Raw genomic sequence first — 20650 nt, forward strand, 5'->3', positions numbered from 1 at the left:
ATTTTTTTATTTCGATTTCACGAAATTAGTTTTTTTTTTTTTAAACAAATTCATATTAGATCGATATTTAAGAGGTTGTCATCAATACCAGAAACAACAATAGCCTTTAAAACAATTAATATTATTCTGTAAAATATGTATATAAATTACATATATTTAACCCGATGGAAGCAACGTTAAATATTTTCTGACGCTATTGTTTCCGTTGTAGAATGATATACATCAGCAATTTAACACTGTTTCCTTCGAGGTGAAAACCTATTAGGACGTTTCAACATAAAAATGTATTGTAATATATATTTTTTTAATCGGACCGTTTTCTTGTAGTCTCAATAATATAATTAAAATTAACAGGGCATTTAACTAGACAATAACTAACGTTATTATTTTGAGCCGGTTAATGGTTTAAAATAGTAATTTACCGTCTTCTTTTTTACAAAACTTAAAAGTATACTATATATATTTTTACCTTTAAAATTCTCCTTTGTAAAGTATGAAAATATTAATTTAAGAAGTTTAATTTTAATTTTCATTGGAACCCGAGTTTTTTTGTACTAAAATAAACATTTATTCTTTTACACATAATAGCAAAATATTTAAAAATTAATGAATAAAACAACTATGTTAAAAATATATTTTATTTTTTTCAATTAATTTTTCTTGGAAAAATGTAGTGGAATATATTAAAAAAAAATATTTAAGCAAATTAAATAAATAGCTATTTTATTTTTAACCTCTGTGTTTTCTTTCCATTATCTGTATTATGATTTAGGGATGAGTTATAATGCGTTTAAAAATGCATTAAATTAAATTAATTACAATGATTTTTTTAACTGTATTTTTAACTGAGATATATATATATATATATTAAATCTAATGCAAATATCAAACACATTTAAGTCCAATAATATAAATTTAAATTAAAAAAAAATGTATCATTATTATCTTGAATGTTAAATATCAAAACCATAAAGGATTCAATAAATATAGTATTTCAAATAATACTGTACAACCATAATTAAAATTCAATATAATTATGAAACTATATGAATCATTTTTTGAATACATTAAAGTTTATTTTTTAAGTTATTCTCTATAAAAAAAGTGAGTATTTCAAGATTTTAGTAGACATTATTTGATATGATACACATTTTGGAGGTAAATTAATGGTAATAGATAATAGATTAAAATATAAAAATTTTTTTGAATAATTAATTATGCTTAAAGCCATTAAAATATTATATAAATGTACAATTACATAAATCACAAGTACGTCTATTTTGTAATTTATAAAAATTAAAAATATTAAAATTAACTAACCATATTGTTTTCAATAGCATTTAACTTAAATGTAAAGTATTTCCTAATGTGGATTTTTATAAGTATTTAACATAATGTTATGTTTAGTTTAATATTTTAAACTATATACTGCCTGTTACCTACAATAGATATTTTTTGAAAACACAACAAATTTTTTGGTCAATAAAAACAATTAAAAGTTAATATTTATAATAATTGAAAACATATTTTAAAATTAATATATTAAATGTTCAATATATTATGTAGAAGTAATTTTTTATTTAAAAAAGCTTTAGATTATTAACCAGAGCTTGCATTTGAAAAAAAAAATAATGTTATACGTTATTTACAATTAAAACGTTATTCAATTTTTACGTTTATTGTTATTCAGAATTAAATTTTTTTATTATATTTTATAATTTATTAATTAAATTATTTAAATTATTTTTATTTTTCTTAATTATATACTATATTATGTAACATTTTGCGTTATGTTTGGTTTAATGATATATCATATATTTTGTTAATCGCTATGTTTTGTTTTGCATTATTTAATTATTTATATGTTTATTATGTTTATCGTTCTGTGTTATAATTACATTTACAAATTTCTATCATTTTTTGGCAAATATAACATTATAATCATGACGATATTTTAACGTTTGCAAGTCCTGGTATTAATCATAAAATAAACCTTGAATATTATGTTCTTTTTTTTTTCTACTGTGGTGTAACCAAAAAATCATCGAAAACTTGATTGGTTTTATAAAAATTTATTGATATTTATGTTTGTATATATTTACGAATTTTCTATCTATGGTTTAAAAATATTGACGGGTAGATACCAGGAAATGATCGTAACTGAATTTATCTGCTACAGTGCCATATTATAGTTATTTTCGCTAAATTCCCAAACGTAACGGGTACTAAACTTTTACTAACAGTTACTCATACATACCTATAACACCCATCAGGTAAACGGTTCAACATGCGCAATCCTCCTTTTGTGTGCGGAAAACCCGAGTTATGAGTTTAAAACGCGTTGAAAAATTATAAAAACTTAGAAGTTCGTGACTTTCTTGTTCGTGACGCGAATTTTCCATGTGTATAGATGATGGGAAAGATGTGTGTAATCGTGGAAACGGATAATTTGACTTTCAACATCCTGAGGTTGTAAAACTAATTAGCCTGTATTTTTATTCCCGGAAACTAAAATTAAAGTGACGCTTGCACATCACTTTATTTGTGAATAGTTCGTAAAAAATGCGTGTCAAGCTTAAAAGTGAATAATGATTAAACAACAAAATTGTTTGCACATTTTAATACAAAATATATACAAAACTGATAAACGATATCTTTAGGTTAGCTAGGCGGTAAGATAGTTGTTAGCATAGGTGACGTTTAAACTATTTTTTGACTCAAGTATGTCACGTTTAAAATGAGATTTTAAAAATGTATGCAGATTTTGCAGAATTTAAATTTTTCAAATATTACATAAAACAACAATAGGTAAACCAATTGGTAATTTGAGGTACACAATGTTCAATATTACTTCATAGTAAAATATATTTCCAATAATAATTTAGCTGTAATAAGATAAATATGTAAGTAAATAAATACCTTTAGTCATTTTTAACCGTTATTTCACTATTATAGATACATTTCTAGATTTTGTCATTAAACAGATAGAGTTATAATTAGAGAACTAGTCCGATAACCTACATAATTTAACACGACTTTGCATTTTTACAAAAAATGATTTTTCATGAAAACGTACATGAGAAGCATCTCTTGTTCCACTCGACATCCCAACGGAGTCAAAAAATGGTTAGATAAGCAGTTAAGGCTCGTTTACCTTTCATGATCCACTATAGTTTTTCCACAAGAATTTTCTAACCGAAAGTATACTGATACGGATCCCGACAAAAGAGAGTAAACAGATTTTAATGATCAACTTGTTTTGTTGGGTATTATAAGTTTTCAATATATTTTTTTTACTGGGTCGCACGACCGGTTGTTCACCACAAGTTCTCTAAAACACGCAAACAAACGCGAATGACACGTCACCAGTATACTTTCGCACTCAAATACACGTGCGAGAAAGCGTCTATTGTTCGACAGTTTAGTAGTTTATGTATTATTATAATATATATAAGTCATATTGATAGCATAAAGACTTTTGGGTATTGGGAGGTATGTGTAATTACCACGGAACTCACATTGTGCAGTACAAGTCACTGTGTGCATATTATACGATCCGACTGGTGATAGGGTGGGAGATGGACAAAACTTTGGCCTACTGTTAGTCCGATCAGCCGTCGCCGACATTGTTCTCGGTCCAGGTGATCGGATGCTCGACGACCTGCAGAGCGGCTCCGCGCCGGAAACGCCTCCGGATTTTCGGAGTCAATCGTTGTCGTCTACTACACAACATAAACGCGAATAAAGTTCGCCATAGTCAGCCGGCGTATGGTGAAGAGTGGTGGGCAGTAGGCGACGGGGTAAACACACCGTACACCAAATGGGCGGACTTTGGCCAACAACCACGCACAACATTAATTCCACTCTCTCCTCCTCAGCTATCTATCGCCAAATCATTAGGCACTCCCCCCACCACCACCACCTCTTTCACTAGTACCACACATCTTTAGCGTACGCGAAAAAAGCGCATTGCGAAAAAAATCGTTGTAAAAACTTTAGACGAGCAATAACTCGGCAACGCACAATGTCTGTCTGTCGCTGAGTTCTCTACCGCTAATGCTGTTTACCGTAGGGCGTAGGCATTGTGTTCGGCGCATTATTACACCAACTCTCCGTATAATTGAAATAATAAAATATTATGTTTTTTTTTTTTTTTTTTAAATGTCGTTCGATTTTATGGCACCACACATTCTTGATTGACCTCGATGTACGCCGAGAAAACCATTATTTTTTCCAGACCTGCAGTGCCTTTGCATACAGCCCATTTCGTTTTTCTCCTATAATTCAGGTACACACGAATTGTTCGGCGATTTTTTATTTTTATTTTTTTTGTTTTTGTTGTTTTACTTTCACTATTATTACTATTATTTACAAAAACGAAACACTATGTCACGCGATAAAAAACGAATATCAATTTAATCATCTACGAACAATGAAAACAACGTAAAGTTAATAAACAATATGTGTTGTATGAAATGTATACAGTTGCGATGGAAATAAATAAATACGTAAGAATAAATTTATTTTGGGTTAAGGTTGTAGTAAAAAAAAAAAAAATAATGATATAATAAAACTTTTAGCAAATATTATAACAGAGTTATTGATTTATCAATATATACGTGATACCGTACTAAGGATCAATATATAAATGTCAAAGATATATATGGCTATTAATGTTAAATCATCTCTAAATACAATTTGATAAATTAAATTATTACAAATTGACAACTTCGTGAGATTAGATTATTATTTTGTATTCATTTTTCCCCCCAAAGTTTCTAAAAATTAATTATTTTGATTTATTATATTAATAATTTAATACTATGCCTAAAGCTAAATTTATGATAAGGTTAGAAGACTATATTCATTGTAAAGATTATGTTCGGTCCAAATTCTATTGGAATTCTTTTTTTAAATATACTTATTTCTGATTTTAAAAACATTATATATATATTATACTCAATTATTATATACCTAACTTGTTAAAAGTTAGTATACATGTTATAATTTTAAAAACACATAATAAGAATAAGAGCCACTTAATTAATATAATAACAATTGTGCTATACTAAAGGTATATAGATAGTGTTTTTAATTTTAGGCTGGTGTTATTTTGGTTTTTACTTCAACCACAAAGTATGACTATTAATTATAATTAATTCTGAATAATTTATCATTATATTTAATAAAACACAAACATTGAGTTTCCCCATTTAAATTCATTAGATTTACTTATTAAGAGGACGTCGCGCCAGCATGTGTTGTCTCCGTTTTACACACGTTTTACATTGTAAATTTCGTTCACCAATTTCAATAGTGTGCTTTTAGTTTTAATATTAAATTGATTTAACCTATAATCAAACTTTTAGATAAGAACATTATCTGTGTTCTCTTATTAGTTTTTACGATACTTTAATGTTTAAGTGAGTTATGAGCATTTTCAAATATTTATATTTTTATATTCATAATTCACTTAATAATTAAAATATCATAAAAACCAATGAGAGAACACAGATAATGTTCTTATCTAAAAATTTTATAATAGGTTAAATCACTCTAAAATTAAAACTAAAAGCACACTATTTAAATTGGTGAACAAAAATTTACAATGTCGTACATGTTTAAGATGGAGACAACGCATGTGGATGATATTTCATCTTGGATAAGATATAGTAGAATAATATATAACTTTTAGCCATGTATACATAAGAATTTTAACCCTGTTAAAGAATTTGTTATACCAACTTTTACCTTTTTGCGACTAAGAGAAACAACCAAAACATTGTGAAATTCAATGTATATTTTAAATGATTTTCAAATATTATTAAACAGTAGAACAATTCAGATGAAATTATTATGATAATAATATAATAACGTTTAATAATACATTTCGTTGTCCTTAACGGTTAATGACTGTGGTGAATTCATTTTTGATTATAAAAAACCACTTTACTCACATATAACACACCTAATATTACTATTTTTTTAAGTTAAGATTATTACATACTATCTTATGTTTGTTATAAAATTGGTGTAATACAGGTAATACAATTATTAATTGTGATGTACTAATTTTTTTTTTAAATCTTTTTTAAATTTAAATTATTTAGTTACACAAAATATATTTTTGGTACGATAAAAATTAAAACATACTATTTTATTAATTTTTGGGTGATTAATATAATGATGTGTTTGTACATTTTCTTTAACTGGGCTAATATAAAAATTTTGTTTGATTGATTTAAATATCAACTAAAACCAAACTAATTGAGGTTAGAATTATCAGAAATAATTAATATACCATAAGTTATAGCTATAACATACAGACGAATAAAATCGTACAATTTCATATATTTTACCTGAATCAGCTATATTTTTTATATATAATATACAATTATTTGTGTTTAGCATTTAATTCAAAAAAAGCATTGATATAATAGCATTTTATTTTAAGTATTATTGTTCGTATAATAAATGATGGTAATAGAGTTTGATTAGATTAAAAAAATCAAAACAGGAGGAAATTTCACTTTCCAGAATATTTTTCGATACACAGTATAATACAAATAATAAAATAATGCAGTGTTTGTTACAAAATATTTATAAAAAAAATAAATTTTTGTTTATAATAGCGTTACGGTAAGTACAAATTAAAATAGAATTGAACACTGTGTTCGTACAGTTTTAAAGTAAAAAAAAAAAAAAAAAAACAACTATTAATAATTTTTTCCAGAACATTAAAAACACAATTCAGTAACAACTACAGTACTTTTTTACTTTATTTTTAATTTAAAAAGTACAGTACAAAAGGTCCTTCAAGTATATCAGAGTGGTCTGGGACAACCGGAAAATTATAACAGAAAAACAGAAGAGTATACAATAATACACACACATATACACGAAAAATAAAACACTTTTCAATGCATTATACCTAAATATTTTACCAGTTGTTCACATTCCTTGTAAAACCTTAACATCTAGAAAAATCTGCATTATTATATTCATCCAAATTCATCGTAAAACATAAAATGGGGTCAGAGAGTGTTTAAAAAATTCAACATTCAAATATATATGAAAAATCTGTGGAGCAAAAGATTATGGCAATATCAACTGTATAATGAAAGTTAACAAATTTAACGCACCAATACAATAAAGGTAGATAAACAAAAAAAAGTCTTGGAATGACTTGTTACCTTTGTCAGTTAAATTCCTTTTTTCACGACGCAAAAGATGCAACTGCATTAACGCGTGTTAATGCTAACACTGCAGCACGCGACGCCCCTTCGAATAAAACATTTTCGTTTTGGACGTTATCTACATCCTTGGAATGTAAAATTGTATTTTTCGATAAAATATACAGTTGTTGTACATTATGTAACATAATAATACTAGTAGTATATATGTTAAATATATATTTATATTAATATTCATTACTGTGAAGCGTAATGTATAGTTATAACAGGGTTGAAAAGACCGTCCGGCTAGCAATATACCACAATGACGACGTTGACAACCTCCACAAATCAGGTGAATAATAATTTTGTTTGTCCTGAATTTACATATTATCATTATTATTATTTACTTAACACAGCTCGCGTCCACTTTATGACTAGTTACCATTTCTTGATCGGTCCTTCATCCCCCTCCTATCCTAAAACTTCATCTCAATCGTTATAATTCTCCCACCAAATCTCCCGTTCCCGAGCAAAAGCGGGAACCTTTGCGGCGATTTTGTCATGTGACGTTTCCAATTAACTGTTTCGAAATTACTTGTTTATAGCACATTCGATTAGCTCAATTGGTCAGAAATTTATTAATTCCACTCGTTTTGTTGACATGCATTATAACAATAATATATATATATAAAGTACACATAATACATTATTATGCATATTGTATTAGGTTTTATATTAACATTTAACTGACGGATTGGGTAATTATCGAAAACGTAAAACATGGTGTGTATTTCTGGGAATGAACCTCTGTAATGACCAGAAATATCGAAAAATTCATGAGAACCAATGACTATAGTAATCGTCATGTTAATTATTCGTGGCGAATTTAAATTACATAATGTATTCATGTAATATTAAAATGTTTTGATTAATTTCTAGTTAACGCCTAGTTCAATATCATAAATCGGTAAAAATAGGCAATAATAGGATTACTTGCGTGCGGGTTGTGGCATGTTTAATAAATGATCATTAGTGTATGCGGTGTGTATATGTGTGTGTATATGTGTGTGTATATGTGTGTGTGTGTGTGTGTGTGTGTGTGTGTGTGTGTGTGTGTGTGTATTTGAAGATATGTTAAAAGACGTCATGTTTTCCCACGCACACAGATATATTAGCAATTTGATATGTTGTGTATATTATTTTAATTCTAAATTGATCAATTTCCTACGATATTTTTTAATACTGAGCATGGATTTGACGTTTCATTATGTTTACTTTGAATCCATCGTATAATATTTACCAATTATTTAACCGAATAAGATTAACTCATTGCTAAATATACAAAAATAAAAAATATATACAACATTTGCGTATTTTTAAAATAAAATTTTGACAGGTGTACGTTAAAATGCACTTAAAAGCCATTCGTCGGATCTAAAAGATACATTTAAAAAATTTTTAACTCTTTTTTTAAATACATATCACCGCCTTGTTAAATACGAAAAAAAAGATCCTTTTAGAATTTAAAACAGTCCGTATTAGAATCCTCTTAGTAGTTATTATATTATATTTTATATTAACAGTTATAGAGGTTACTCATGTTTCTTTTTTTTTTTTTTATTACACCTTTTCTCTTCTTTGATCTTTATGAATATCAATAAAAATAATCTCATGCAAAAAAACAATTGTTTTCCATTGTTTGATTCACTTATAATATCTTACAAACTAGTTTTCGATTTAAGAGAATTCTAATACTTAGAATCATTCAAAAAGGATTTCACTACATTACATTTGCTATACGTTGAAGAAAATATTCTAGGTACATACCAATTTGAGTCGAGCAAATAAATTAAGTATTCAAAAAGTCGTTTTCAATCGCATTGTTTAAATTGCATTTACTACAAAGAGAACTATATCTACATAATACTAATTTATTGAAAAATTGTATATATTATACTATGTATACATTAAAAATATATTCAATATTTATGTTGGCAAATAAATACTTTATTATTTTTATAATACAATTACATTATAGTAAAAATCAAAATCTGTTAAAATGTATTTTTTTCAGTTATCATGTATTTAGCAATTAAGTTACATAAAACAACTGTAGTCTTTTACTTTTCTGTGTTCATTTATTATACATCATTAAGTTATTTGTTAATTTATATATGCACAACAAATATTTATAAGTAATGTAACGTTTACATGAGAATAATATGAATTATATATAAAATAAAATCACAAATTCACTGAACATAATATCTATTTCAAGAAAAATGTATACTCAAGGAGAAACAAATAAAATATGCTACAAAGGTGATACCCGTTATAAATATTATATCAACAATGTTTTCATGTCATAGTTTTACTCGACAAGTTAAGCATAAAAAAGAAGTTATGAGAATAAGAGAAAATACATGGAATATATTATTTACCGATTCAGTATTGTAGACACTGAATAATGTATATATATATATAAATAGCTATAAATCATGATTTTAATACATCTCAGTTTCATTAACAGTTATAAATTAAAATAAATATTACAAAATCTCAATTTTAAGTTTTCTGTATCATATTGATTGCATTTTTTAATTAAATTAAATGTTATATACATGCATTTATATAATCCATATTAAGAAATATAAATTTTGTTGTGACTTTTTTAAAAGACTAAATTATATTTTAGCATACACAGTTAAATACACAATTATACTATAATAATATATATTTAAAAAAAAATATATATATTATAAAAAAAAATTTAATTTAATTTTAATATAATATTAAAATGGCTTTAAAATAAATAATTTATTAAGGGATTATTTTATAAAACAACATTTATTGTTTAAAAATAAATTAACGTTTTTGAAAAATATTTTTTTTCACATCCTTTCTATTCGAAATAAAACAGGATTTATTTTTAAAATTTAGGGAAGTGAACAATTAGACCAGCATATTGCAGAGAATTGCTGTACCACTTCACTTTGATAATCTAAATTTTAAATACGCATAAGTACCTCATTAATAACTCATCGGAATTAAAAATGAATCGAAATTCTCCAAAAAATATTTTATGTATTTTATCATTCAAAAAGTAAAAGGTTAAATAAATTATAACGATAAAAATATTAAAAAATATAAAAAAAAAATATTTTAGACTGGAAATTATATTTTTATAATTATATTTAATTATGAAATATTGATTATGTTTGATAAAAATATTATCTTGTACATAATCTATCTCTTGTATTAAATTTATTTTAATAAGAATTCTGTTTTTATATATTTTAATGATATGTCTATGTTTAAAAAATAATTCTCAAATTTGAGACTCATATATGTTGTACATTTATGATTATACAAAGTGAACATTCCCATATGTCAAATAATAATGTAAATGTTGTATAAAAAAAAAATTGCAAATTTTTTTTTTTATGTTTCTAAACATGAATTATTTTTGTTTCATTCGGTTTTTGTAGTTTAGTGTTCCGTAATGTAACAATAATGATTGATTATTAATTATACATATCAATATGTACATCGTCAAAATAACAAATTATACAAGAATAAAATCGATTGCAAATAACAGGTAGGTACCCGTACTCATCCTTTCTATATTCAATTAAGTATGTATACCCTCAGTTTAGTTAATAATAAATCAACTTTTTCAGAATTTAAAATTTTATTTTTATAAAACGAGGTAAGGCTTCAGCGATAAACAATGACGTCAATACTTGCCAAAAGTGTCTACTCTGGAGAGTACAAAGCAAATATTTCTTTGAATATCGATAATAATATTGTAGTCGATTATATTATAATTGTTTATCGACTAAACAATGTAATTGAGTAGAAATATTACGTTCTAGTCTTGACATCTAAGATGCTTCCAATAGTCACAGTAAATACAAATGTGTATTATACTTACTCAAACTATACGTGAGTTTTTTTTAAATCACAAATTAAAGTATAATATGAACAATTTGTGTGCATATAATATTATGTTTCACTTAGTTGTAGGGCATATAATCACTATAATTTAGTATGGAATCGTATAATATAAACATCAAGTTTAAACTTCAACGATAATTATATAATGACTCTAACCAAGGAAGCGAACTGAGCTGATTCATGTTAGTAAATAGAAAAACAATATTAAAAATAAAATATTAAAATGTATTATTTATTATTATAAATTAATAATGATTTTAAAATTTATATTATTGACATTATAATTATTGGATGATTTTATACATAAATAGAATAAAGATATTTAAAAAAAATAAACATACGTTTAACTATTATTACTATTATCATAGTAATACAATTAACTCATACTTAATTTTGTAAAAGCTATTCATATTCATCAACTTTTGCTTAACTTTTGTTTTTTTCAAAAAATTGTACTAATATTATTTTATTTTTTATTAACATTCATATCTTATCACGTTTTTTCAACTTTTATATTGTAGTCTATAGAATAGGTGTCTCCATCACATGATTGAACCTATAATACTTACTATTCCATAGTTTATGACGCATTATATACGTATAATTCCTTGTGGATTCAGTGATTTAATTGAATGCAGTTTTATAAGCTTTTCCAAAACATTTTTAGTATAAACCTATAATGAATCGAAATTTACTAGTAATTTGTTAATTTCTTGTGGAACAACGATTTTCAAGTTAGTACAATAAAAAAAGTTTTAACGCATCTTAATCAATATTTGTATGTAATTGAAAATAGATATTCCATTTAACAAGCCGTAAAAATGACTAAAATTATATTATTTTCAATATGATATGATAATATCTAAGGATAAAATAAAAATATATGCATGTAATATATAAAATTGTATCTAATACATTAACTTAAAGTATATAGAGTGATTGAAAAAAATTCTGAATTTAATTTAATTTTTTTTTTACAAAATGTTAGTTATATCCTCGTTTTTGTCTAAATTGCCCTACATTAAAGTTTCAAAAATATGATTGGCATATATAATGTAGGTTAACATAATAATATAATATGTATTACATTGTGTATAGCATACTCCCGTTTCGTGTTATTTTACGTTATAGTGTCTCCATATTAATAAGTATAAAGTTTTTTTTTTTTTTTTTACAAAATTATATATTGTGTGAAAAAAATTCAACTGAACACGCACGGCGATGACCTTTTAAACGAAGGTCAGCTTTAGAGTGTGATATTTTACATAGTAGTTGTGTAGTCAAAAATTCTTTAACTGACTTTTCCCTCTACTATAACCATTATATTTATATCTATACCCTTTAACTTTGTACATCTCTTATATGACTATCAGATCGATGTTTGATTTTATTGGCTGATATTCGTAATGGTCGTCTAGCAGTGGATAAAAAAGTTAGTTGGAATATTTTTTAAAGTCTTTGCGAGAATATTGAATTTGTTAAGACCCAAATAAGCACGTTTGTTCGTAAGTCTCTCCGTATCGCATTAAGGGAGGAACAAAAAAAAAAAATCAAATTCGTCGATAATGTCATACGCGCAGCCACGATAAACAAGAAACTCCAAAATATCTATTATTTTCTTCACACATGTTTTGTCTATTCGATGTTTTTCAAGTTTTGTGTCTTAAATGATTGTTAATATCGATTAACACGACCAAAATGCATTTAATTATAATTCATGATAATTCTTAAAATCACAAACATCAATTTCAACTTAACATATGATAACTAAATAATATTATAATCTACGACAAAAGACGAAATGTACGCTTAGCAATGCAATAATATCCGTGTGTAGTAGAACTAATCATTACAATGCGGATGAGAACAACAACTTTGATAACGATAATAACGGAGATAATTTTATATCATGTATTCGGTGTGCTACCGATGTCATCGATGATGCGTATCCTCGAACATTTGCGTCACAGACCGTGAAAAATATGTCTGGCACGTAGAAAACCCGACGAGCTGGTTAACGAACGGGCTTAGGTACGTCGTCGTCGCACTTCTTGCTCATTGCCACGCGCATATTACTATCATCGATGACGGTAGCGGCAGAGACTGAATTCACCGAATCATATTGTTTACAATTTATTATTATTATTATTATTTACAATGTTACGAAGCTTCGATATTATATATATGAAAAAAAAAACGATATTTTTTCCCTCTTTAAATTTAATTTCTTAATATTACCATGGTATTCTTATAGAAATTGCAGGTTGACGGTGTACGTCTCCTCCGACCATGAAAATTCTGATATATATATATATATATATACATACCACGAAATATATGAATACGTCGTTACGAAAATATTTTTGTATATAATAATATATTGGCCAAATTGAATAATATAATTTTTACCAAAATATGTATGAGTCAAGACGTTGATAATAATGTTTATGATGAGACTGTTATAAGAAGTTGAATAATAAAGAGAGGCTGTCGTAAAACTCACAAAGAGATAGAAAAACAAAAACCAAGACTTTATTTGAGTCGTAATTGTGTATGCGTATATACGTCATGTTGTCATGTATCTAAGATATTATTCCGACCGTTATATGATATTAATATTCTCTTACTGATTTGTTACGCATATATAATAAACGTATATAATAATCATACTTCATCGTGTAACTACAAATTAATTTTTTGTGAGTACAATATTGGTATCGTGTACTTACTACTTGTGTCGGCTTTCAGTTGAGGTCCCGGAGAAGATACCCAGTTTAGTTTCATTTCCTGTAATACAAAAAACATTAATTCAATTTTTGAATTTAAATAACATCATATGATTTTGAAGTAAATATTTTTATCAAAACTTTAATTCAAAATATTTATTAGATCAATGGTGTACGAAATGATGACTATTTATTACACTTCAGTGGTCATCATGAAGTAATAAATTATATAATTTTTATATAAAATATGTTTTATAATGTTAGTAAATATTATGAAAAAAATCACTTTCATACGACGCACGTTAACATTTCTATTGAAATTAAAAATTTGTTACAAAATACAATAAGTAAATAATATGAAACAAATATACGTACTTAGACTAAAGATAAGATATTATTGTTTTCTACGTTATAATCATATTTTTAAAAAAGTATGTATTATAATAATATTTACGTTTTTTCAAAATATAATAATACATTATCAATATAATTATACAAAAATAAGGACGAAATAATTTTTTCTGAAACTTTGAAGAAAGAACATAATATTTTAATGTAGAAAAACTTGAGAGATAAATTTAATTTAATATTGTTTACAATTTTAATAATTTTTAAAATATTTAAAAAATAATTCAAAGAAATTTGAAAAATTAATTAATTTATATTATTATAAAGAAAATAATACATAGTAATCGTAAAAATATAAATTATGACTTTAGGTTTGATAAGATCTAAAATGCTATCGATGCTAAAATCATACAAAACTTACAGACCCATATGGTTTATCAAGTATATCAACTTAAATCTAAAATGTATTATCACGTATAGTGTTTTCATAATAAATATAATAAAATAAAATTTACATTATTCATCAATAATAATAAAAATTGTGTTATAATAAATTATCATAAAAACTATGTCAAATCGTTCTGTGTTTTTCATTGAAAAATATTGTAATTACACACACACACACACACACACACACACACACACACACATACATATATATATTTAATATTTATATATATATATTATTGGCTTGGAAATTAAAATATTGATTCCTAAGGAAATTAGCACTATATTTGTATGGTTCACATTTAATAACCACTTATTTAAAACACGTGTGATAGAGAAAAAGAAAATAAATAGAAAAATAAAGAATGCAAATAAATAATTAAATTAAAGTTTTAAGATTCATATAGTTTTATGTTTTACAAAATAAACAAAACATAAGTCACAAATCACAAACGTATTAAGTTATGTATCAAATGTACTCCTAAATCTTATGAAAAATAAAAAATAAATGTATCATTAGCACAAACCAAAAATCATTAATTATTAAGTAAGCTATAAATATAAAATATAAATTAATTAATATTTTCGGAGTTTCTAGAAAAATTTCTAATTTTTGCCTAACCAGATAATTGGTTTTTAATATATTTTGGTGTCTAAACGTGCATTGTATTTTTTTATAATATGAACGTTTTTTAAAATAGCAATTATTAAATATCGACATGCATGTAGTAAAATTGTCAATAGTAAGCGCCGTGATAGAAAGGTATTAAATAATTCTAATTTACAATCCTTATAGCATTACAAAATTCAACTTTAAATATTTTATTTCAAAACATGAAAATATCTTTATCAAAACAATTAATTGAAAATTATAGTATTAAGTATAAAGTTTTATTTTGTTTATGTCACAAATGGAAAAAAAAACCGAATATTTAAAATGCCTTAAAAACAGTAATATAAATATTTACAGAACATTTTTAGCCATTGCAATTTTTTTTTAATTTTTTTTAATTAAAAAAGAAAAAATCAATTTTGTAGAAAATCAGTGTTGTATTACTTCATTTATTTGTTATTTTTTCGTTAGTTTCGTTGTTACTCGTACGGAGTAAATAATGTCCCAGCTTATTTTTATTTATAAATTTATGAATGTTATCTTGAAAAAAATATTGGTAAATTTCTATAGTCTCCAATAATGGATTTGTAGATAAAATTTAATTGGTTCCGTGTTATCTAGGTTTTTTGTTTAACTTCTAGGAGTGCATAAAGTGATCGGCATTAGTGTTTGGAAATAATTTACTCTGTGAGAGTAATTCATTCTCAGTTTTTTTTCTTGTTATTTAATTTCAAAATATTTGACCAAAATTTGAAAGAGAAGAGTCGCTAAACCAACAAATATAGCCGAAATAGTGGCAAAAATATTGACCAAACAATTAAAAAAATGAAACAGCATATAATTATATGAAAGGAGGTGTGGACACCATGGACTACATGTCAGATAACTACAGTGTTCTAAGAACAAGCTAACGTTGGCCATTGACTATATTCTATGCATTAATGAACATTGGTAGAATAAATGCACAAATAATATATCAAGAAAATATAAATAACAAAATAACTCACCTCAAATTTCTAAAATCATTGGATAAAGAACTGATGCAAGAGCACGTAAAAATTCGTGCTACAATTCTAAACATTTGCATACAATTCAAAACAATAATAAACATTATTTCGATGTATAAGAAATCATGAAAATGGAAGAGTAAAGAGCTAATGTTCTTTTTGCGAAAAAAATCATGATCACAAAACAATAAAAGTTTGCACGATATGAGTTAAATTAATATGCCATGATCATTCAATTGAAGTGTGTCTAGATTTCTACCGCTCCATAGGCGAAATAATAATATAACAATAAATTATATTTGTATTTAATGTTTTGTTCATAATAGTTTTTGATAATTTTTTCATAATGTAATTTTATTTTATGATAATGGTCTAAATAAAATTTGTTAATCAGTTATTTATATCTAGATTGGTTTTAATAAATTTAATAGTTTACGAAAAATAACTAAAAAATTTATAACCTATGCCAGTAAAAGTGACAATGGAAACAATGCGAGTAACAATGGGTTTTAATAAGAAATTTTATGGTTTTAGCTGCGTTAATATATCAACTATGTCCAATTTCTTTCCAAAAACCATCCTTAATGCTTAAGATAGAAATGTTTTACAATTATTAATACTCCAAAAAATGACAATAAACACAATAATAAACAAATAAAATAAAAAAATAAAGCGCAGATCATTTAAAACTAAAAAAAATAATCGCTTCATTAAAAATTTAAAACATTTAAAAAAGTTCTTAGAAAACAATATTTTATATTTAAATGTCATATTATACAATATAATTTATTTTTGAGACTGGACATCAGCTGACCTTTACAATAGACATGTCGATTAACAGATACACAGACCTTTCCTCAAAAATATCCATTAAATACAAAACTAATAAGCCATATTTGAAGAACTTTTTTGAAAGTAAAACCAAAATTGACCAAATTATTTTTTTTTTTATATTATTTTCACTCTAAATAAAATTAATGGCTTAATCGTCATACTTTGATTTTATTTTGTCTTTGAAAATTAAATTTCCACAAACAGTTGTTTACTTCATAATTTTTACATTTTGATGGCAACTTAAAATTAATACTTACGAAAAGTACTTAACTTTTAGTAATTACGTAATGTTTTATTTAAAATATGTTTAACGACCTTATATTAATTTGTTTGACAAACGGGATCAATTAATAATAAATTATATTTATAGTATCAATGTGATCTATTAGTATATTAAAATACAATTAATTTAATATATATAAGGTTAAGACCTATTTGAGTTTATCAAATTAATAATTACGTAGTTTTTATTTACAATTTTATAAATTTATAATAATAATCTCAAACGTCTGTGACGATGTAAATAAATAAATGTTTATTAGATTAATTTAAAATGTACAAAATTAAATCACAATTATAATTAACGATAACGGATAAACTGATATTCAATAATAATATTTTAGATATAGTATATGATTAAATGCTTACAATAATTATTATTATTAACATCAATTCAAGTGTTAAGACTGTTATGAAATGGATTTAAAAATAACGTAAATTATTTAGGATTTTCATATCACATACATTACTCTTAGCGTAGGTACAATTTTAAGTGTACTTGATCAATATGTAAATCATCGTTTGTGTAAAAAAATGGCACTGAAGGCTAACGAGTCGTCAAATGCTATTAAAATATAACTCACAATGCATAAACAACTATACGAGTACAATATTAAAAATATTCTCCGACTTTAGTACCTACTATAATTAATCAAATTGATCCTACAGATGCTGTTTAAAAAAAAATATTACTTGCATCCTCTCTCAACTAATGCACACAAAAAACATACCCCATTCCATTTGATTTTATATTATTGTTTTTAGTTGAATATCATTGATAGATATTACTATAAATTCGATAATAATATTTTTTAGTCAATAAGCACGATGTTCTTCTTCAAACCATATTACAAAGTACGTGGCTGCATCTCATTACGAAAACTTGTAGCAAGCACATTAAACATTAACCCCTAATGCTTACACGTTTATTAGTGTGAAGTCTGTGATTGTAGAAAATTACAAGGCGTCTAGTGTTTGATTTTAAATAAGTACTATTATTTAAACATTTTCAATTAAATTGATAAAACATTTAACGGCACACGTTTGCAGTTTTCGTCACTGTACCCACACACTGTGTATTGTTACTTTGCTACTCTAATATTATAAATGTAATAAATGTTTAAAATAAAGAAATTATATGTTTGATTTACAATAGTTATATCTTGAATTTTTACATATAGTACTATGATGATGCACTGATTATTTCACTAAATATGCACTTAATCTCTTTTAACTTTTAAAATAATGCTTACTAACGATATTATATTCTTGGATTTTTGAACTGTCGAGTATATAAAGATCATGTTTTTAAATTATTGGATAAGTATAATATTCAAAAGGTAACCGTTGTCTATAAGTCTTAAATTAGAAGAATTTTTGGAAGCTTTTATGTAGGTATGTATCGATATTTGAATGAATAATTTTTGAATTATTAAACTTTATGTTTAATATGCATAGCTAATTATCTTAGAATTCTTATTAATTTTGACTCTTATGAAAAATATATCATCTTTAAAGATTGGAACGTAAACAATTAAAAAAAGAAAAAATGAACAAATATCTTATTAAAGTATAAAATTGAGGTGAAGAGTTTATGCAAGACAAATCACGAAGTATATCTATCTATTACATACTGGTTTAATAATTAAAACTTGCAGATTTTGTATTTTAGTAGGTAACGTTAAAATACTAAGCATTTTATAAGATAGTTTTATTATGTAATATATAAATAAAATAATACATAGAAGTTTATCACTCATTTATGATGACAAAAAGATGTTATTTACTTTGTTGAGTTTGACATAAAAACAAATCAATTGAACAACGCAAAATTACATAGAATAGGTACATACTGCAATCAATATACGAATAAATTATTTTATTTTTTTCAAATAATAAAGCAACTTCTCTAGATGTTTTATATACTGTATTGCTGTTTTAATAATAATTTTGATAATCGTATTAATATCATATTAATAAGTTTGCTTAAAATAGGTAAAACACAATACTTTTGCTTTCTATAATATTTTAACAACTCATAAAAAAATAGAAAATATATATATATATATAAGATTTTGTATCTTATATATTTGGGCACATACATAGTTCGGATACCATTGGCTTTCTTGTACAAAATATTTGAATGCACGGATGCAAAGAAATTTTTCAAGTATGTCTATATAAATTCACAATTAGAGTTAACGTCAAACATCAAAAAGAATCAGGAAAAGTCATTATATCTATACATTAGTGTGTTGGACGTGAATATATAATTCAAAACGGATAACAAATATGTGTTACGAATTACGATGATGTATAGTCCTCTAAGTTTGTAGTTTATATCATCTCATTCAACGGTTCTCTGCTTTATCGTGCATCCATACACCCATTTATGTATATGTTTGGGAGTAGGAGTGTGCGTGTTGACTGCTGGTATCTTGTGTATATGGGGAAATATATTATTGACTCACTTGATTTAAATTCTTAAGATCAGTTTAGCATAATAACGATATATCTTCGAAGAATTTTATATGAAAGATTGTGATGAATATTTGAATGAAGTTAATATTTAAAATGTACCTATTGTATATAAATTCGTTCTTTGTGATGTTGTCGTTAATTACAAAAATTAAACTAACTAGCAAAACTTTATGATTTTGTTCTAGAGCATCTTTTAAATAAAACAACATGAAATGCTTGTAAAATTTTAATCGAAAACTAAAATAATTCCTTCAAATGTTTAAAAATAGTATTACAAAATTAAAGTTATAAAATATCAAACATAAATAATAACTATAATAATCTTCTAGTTATTATGAGTAATTATTGTTTTGTTTGAAAACAGTATCACTCGTTATAGATTTACAATTCATATTGATATTAATTAAGTGTAAATAATTATAAAACAGAAGTATTAAATGTCTTAGGGTTATTGTCATTGTTTCAAAAACGACTTTGTGTAACGTGTTGCATATACAATCACAATTAATTATGTTTCTTAAATTTATACTATGTGATTTCGGCATTAAATTTTTTACGATTCTATACTATTTTACCTAGGCAATTGAACAGTTTTAAAAATTATTTTACAGTTGGTTTATATTATATTTTATCAATGTTAATGAAAAAAAAAATGTAATTATTTCACATAATATTCTAAAGTTAAATATTGTATTACATGCGTTTTTATTTATTTATTTTTTTGTTTATCTTGCACCGTGAAAAAATAATATTCTAGGAGATGTTTTTTTCAATAATTACAGA

At 24.9% G+C, this 20650-nt stretch overlaps 1 protein-coding gene across 2 annotated transcripts in view; it reads right to left on the minus strand.

The window, feature by feature from the left end:
- The window catches only part of LOC112595795 (nucleolysin TIAR-like), a 331751-nt gene that overhangs the window by 157725 nt on the left and 153376 nt on the right, over nt 1–20650 (minus strand). For both annotated transcript variants that reach the window (XM_025341135.1, XM_025341136.1), the window contains exon 2: nt 13862–13919. In XM_025341135.1, coding sequence (XP_025196920.1) covers nt 13862–13919 — 58 coding nt within the window. The remainder of the gene's footprint in view (nt 1–13861; nt 13920–20650) is intronic.

Source organism: Melanaphis sacchari, unplaced genomic scaffold, assembly GCF_002803265.2.
Source record: "Melanaphis sacchari strain LSU unplaced genomic scaffold, SCAv2.0 Contig2_pilon_pilon, whole genome shotgun sequence".
NCBI classification, from domain to species: domain Eukaryota; kingdom Metazoa; phylum Arthropoda; class Insecta; order Hemiptera; family Aphididae; genus Melanaphis; species Melanaphis sacchari.